General features: G+C 42.8%; 1 protein-coding gene across 1 annotated transcript in view; it reads right to left on the bottom strand.

Annotated features, from left to right (window-relative positions):
• Positions 1 to 2,500, bottom strand: part of itsn2b (intersectin 2b) — a gene marked incomplete at its 5' end in the record, with an annotated part of 48,719 nt that overhangs the window by 39,685 nt on the left and 6,534 nt on the right. The window contains 4 exon segments of the mRNA XM_080527562.1: positions 1,087 to 1,226; positions 2,029 to 2,041; positions 2,043 to 2,102; positions 2,104 to 2,118. Coding sequence (XP_080383688.1) covers positions 1,087 to 1,226; positions 2,029 to 2,041; positions 2,043 to 2,102; positions 2,104 to 2,118 — 228 coding nt within the window.

Raw genomic sequence — 2,500 nt, 5'->3', positions numbered from 1 at the left:
CGATCCAAAACATTTCAGGCCCCTCCTTTCATGACTTTTCCTATACATGTGCATTCTACCACCCAGTATCCTTACATTTTCAAAATTACATCAGGATAAGCTAGTATGAAGCTATTTTGCAGTTTTTCTGTGTAAGAAGCAGGCTAATTTACAAGCGGCCAACTAGTGGTCATTGTGTGTAAGTAGCAGCTTAGCATTGTAAAGAGGGGCGGCTCTTTTAGTAGGTAAAAAGGCACGGCTGTTGTAGTGTTAACTCTAGATCTAGGTCTGGTCTCACCTGAATGTCCTGGCTGTACAGGTAATCATCATCATAATAATAATAATAATAATCATAATAATCATAATAATAACGATAATTATAATAATAATAACAATAATAATAACGATAATGATGGTAATAATAATAATAATAATGATAATGATAATAATAATGATAATAATAATAATAATAATGATAATAACAACAACAATAATAATAAATATAAGCGCAAGCGGCAATGGGGTGTGACCCGTGTGTGTGTGGGTAGACCTACAGACAGGTTGTAGTTTGACAGATAGGGGGTAGACCTACAGACAGGGGGGTAGACCTACAGACAGGTTGTACGTAGACTGACAGATAGAGTGTAGACCTACAGACAGGGGGGTAGACCTACAGACAGGGGGTAGACCTACAGACAGGTTGTAGATTGACAGATAGGGGGTAAACCTACAGACAGGTTATAGATTGACAGATAGAGGGTAGACCTACAGACAGGGGGGTAATAATAATGATAATAATAATAGTAATAATAATAACCCTGATGTCGTGGCTGTACAGGTAGTAATAATAATAATAACAGTAGTAGTAGTTAGTAGTAGTGTTACCTGTTTGTCGTGGCTGTACAGGTAGTAATAATAATAACAGTAGTAGTAGTTAGTAGTAGTGTTACCTGTATGTCGTGGCTGTACAGGTAGTAGTAGTTAGTAGTAGTAGTGTTACCTGTATGTCGTGGCTGTACAGGTAGTAGTAGTTACCTGTAAGTCGAGGCTGTACAGGTAGTAATAATAACAGTAGTAGTAGTTAGTAGTAGTTAGTAGTAGTGTTACCTGTATGTCGTGGCTGTACAGGTCCATGTCCGTCAGCTTGGCGGCGGTCTCTCTCTCCAGCGCGTCCAGCTGCTCCTTCAGCCTGCGGCACGCCCCCCCCCGCTCCCCCACACTCAGCTGCAGGGAGGCCATGCTGGAGGCTGGACGCACACACACACACACACACACACACACACGATCATTCATATGGCCAAAATTGTACTGGACGGACAGCCTGTTTAGTTGCAGTGATATTGGGGTCTTACGGGCTCCCAGGCCGAGCTGCTGTGCTGCTCTCTTCCTGCACATGAGAATGGGATCATATAAATAATTATATTAGCCTATAGGCCGAAGCGTGTTCATGCAATGCCATTATTGCATGAAATGGTCAACGTTTGAATGTTGTCAGCTACGAAGCGGATGTGTTTACGAGAACATGGACATGCAAACGCTAATCACATGATTGCAAATTACTATTGTCATATTGACTCAAATAATGCAGGACAAAGTGGAAAAAATAAACTGTTGACTTTTAGTCAGTTACAATGCAGCGCATGACTTTGAAAATGAAATGTCAAATGGCTTTGCATTATCATTTTAATATTGACAGTGAATGTGCATACCAGGTACATGAAAATGAAAATGCTAATCATATGGTTGCATTTGAATTAGAATATTGACTGAAAGAATGCATGCAAAAGTGGAACATGCAATTGCAATGTTCTCAAATGGCATTAACATATGAATTAAGTCCACTATATGCTTCCATAATTATGTGTGTATGGATGGACTATGTTTTTTCTGTTGTAGTACTAGTTTGTGAACACTGGGTGGCAGTGTTGTAAGGGAGCAGGAAAGCATTCAGGTGAGCTCAGCAGCACAGGTGCAGGCGACTGTGGAGCCACACTCACAGCCTCGGTTCGTTGTATGTTTGTGTTTCAGGGTCAGGGTTAAAGGTCAGACCTGGCAGAGAGGGGGGCAGCCATGTTCCTGAGCTTCTGGCTGAGCCTCCGCTGTTCTGGGGTCAGCTGGGCCAGGCTTCCTCTGGGACTCCTGAACACACAGGAACAGGAAACTCATCATCAGACAGGAACAGTCTTGAGCTGTTTTTTTTAAAAGCTTCGACCGAGACCGCTGATCTAAGTTCCAAGGGCAGAGCATTCCAGAGCCTGGGAGCCATGGTTCTGAATGCTCCATCACCTTTGGTGTTTAATCTGGCACAGGGAACAACCAACAAAACCTCTCTGTCTCTGTCTCTGTCTCTCTCTCTCTCTCTGTCTCTCTGTCTCTCTGTCTCTCTCTCTCTCTCTTTCTCTCTCTCCTGTCTCTCTGTCTCTCTGTCTCTCTCTCGCTCTCTCTGTCTTTCTCTCTCTCTCTGTCTCTCTCCTCTCTCTCTCTCTCTCTCTCTCTCATCTCTCTCTCTCTCTCTCTCTCT

Source organism: Nansenia antarctica, assembly GCF_963989245.1.
Source record: "Nansenia antarctica genome assembly, chromosome: 3".
Lineage (NCBI taxonomy): Eukaryota > Metazoa > Chordata > Actinopteri > Argentiniformes > Microstomatidae > Nansenia > Nansenia antarctica.
The sequence above is the reverse complement of the archived record's forward strand: the minus strand, read 5'-3'. Positions and strand labels throughout refer to the sequence as shown.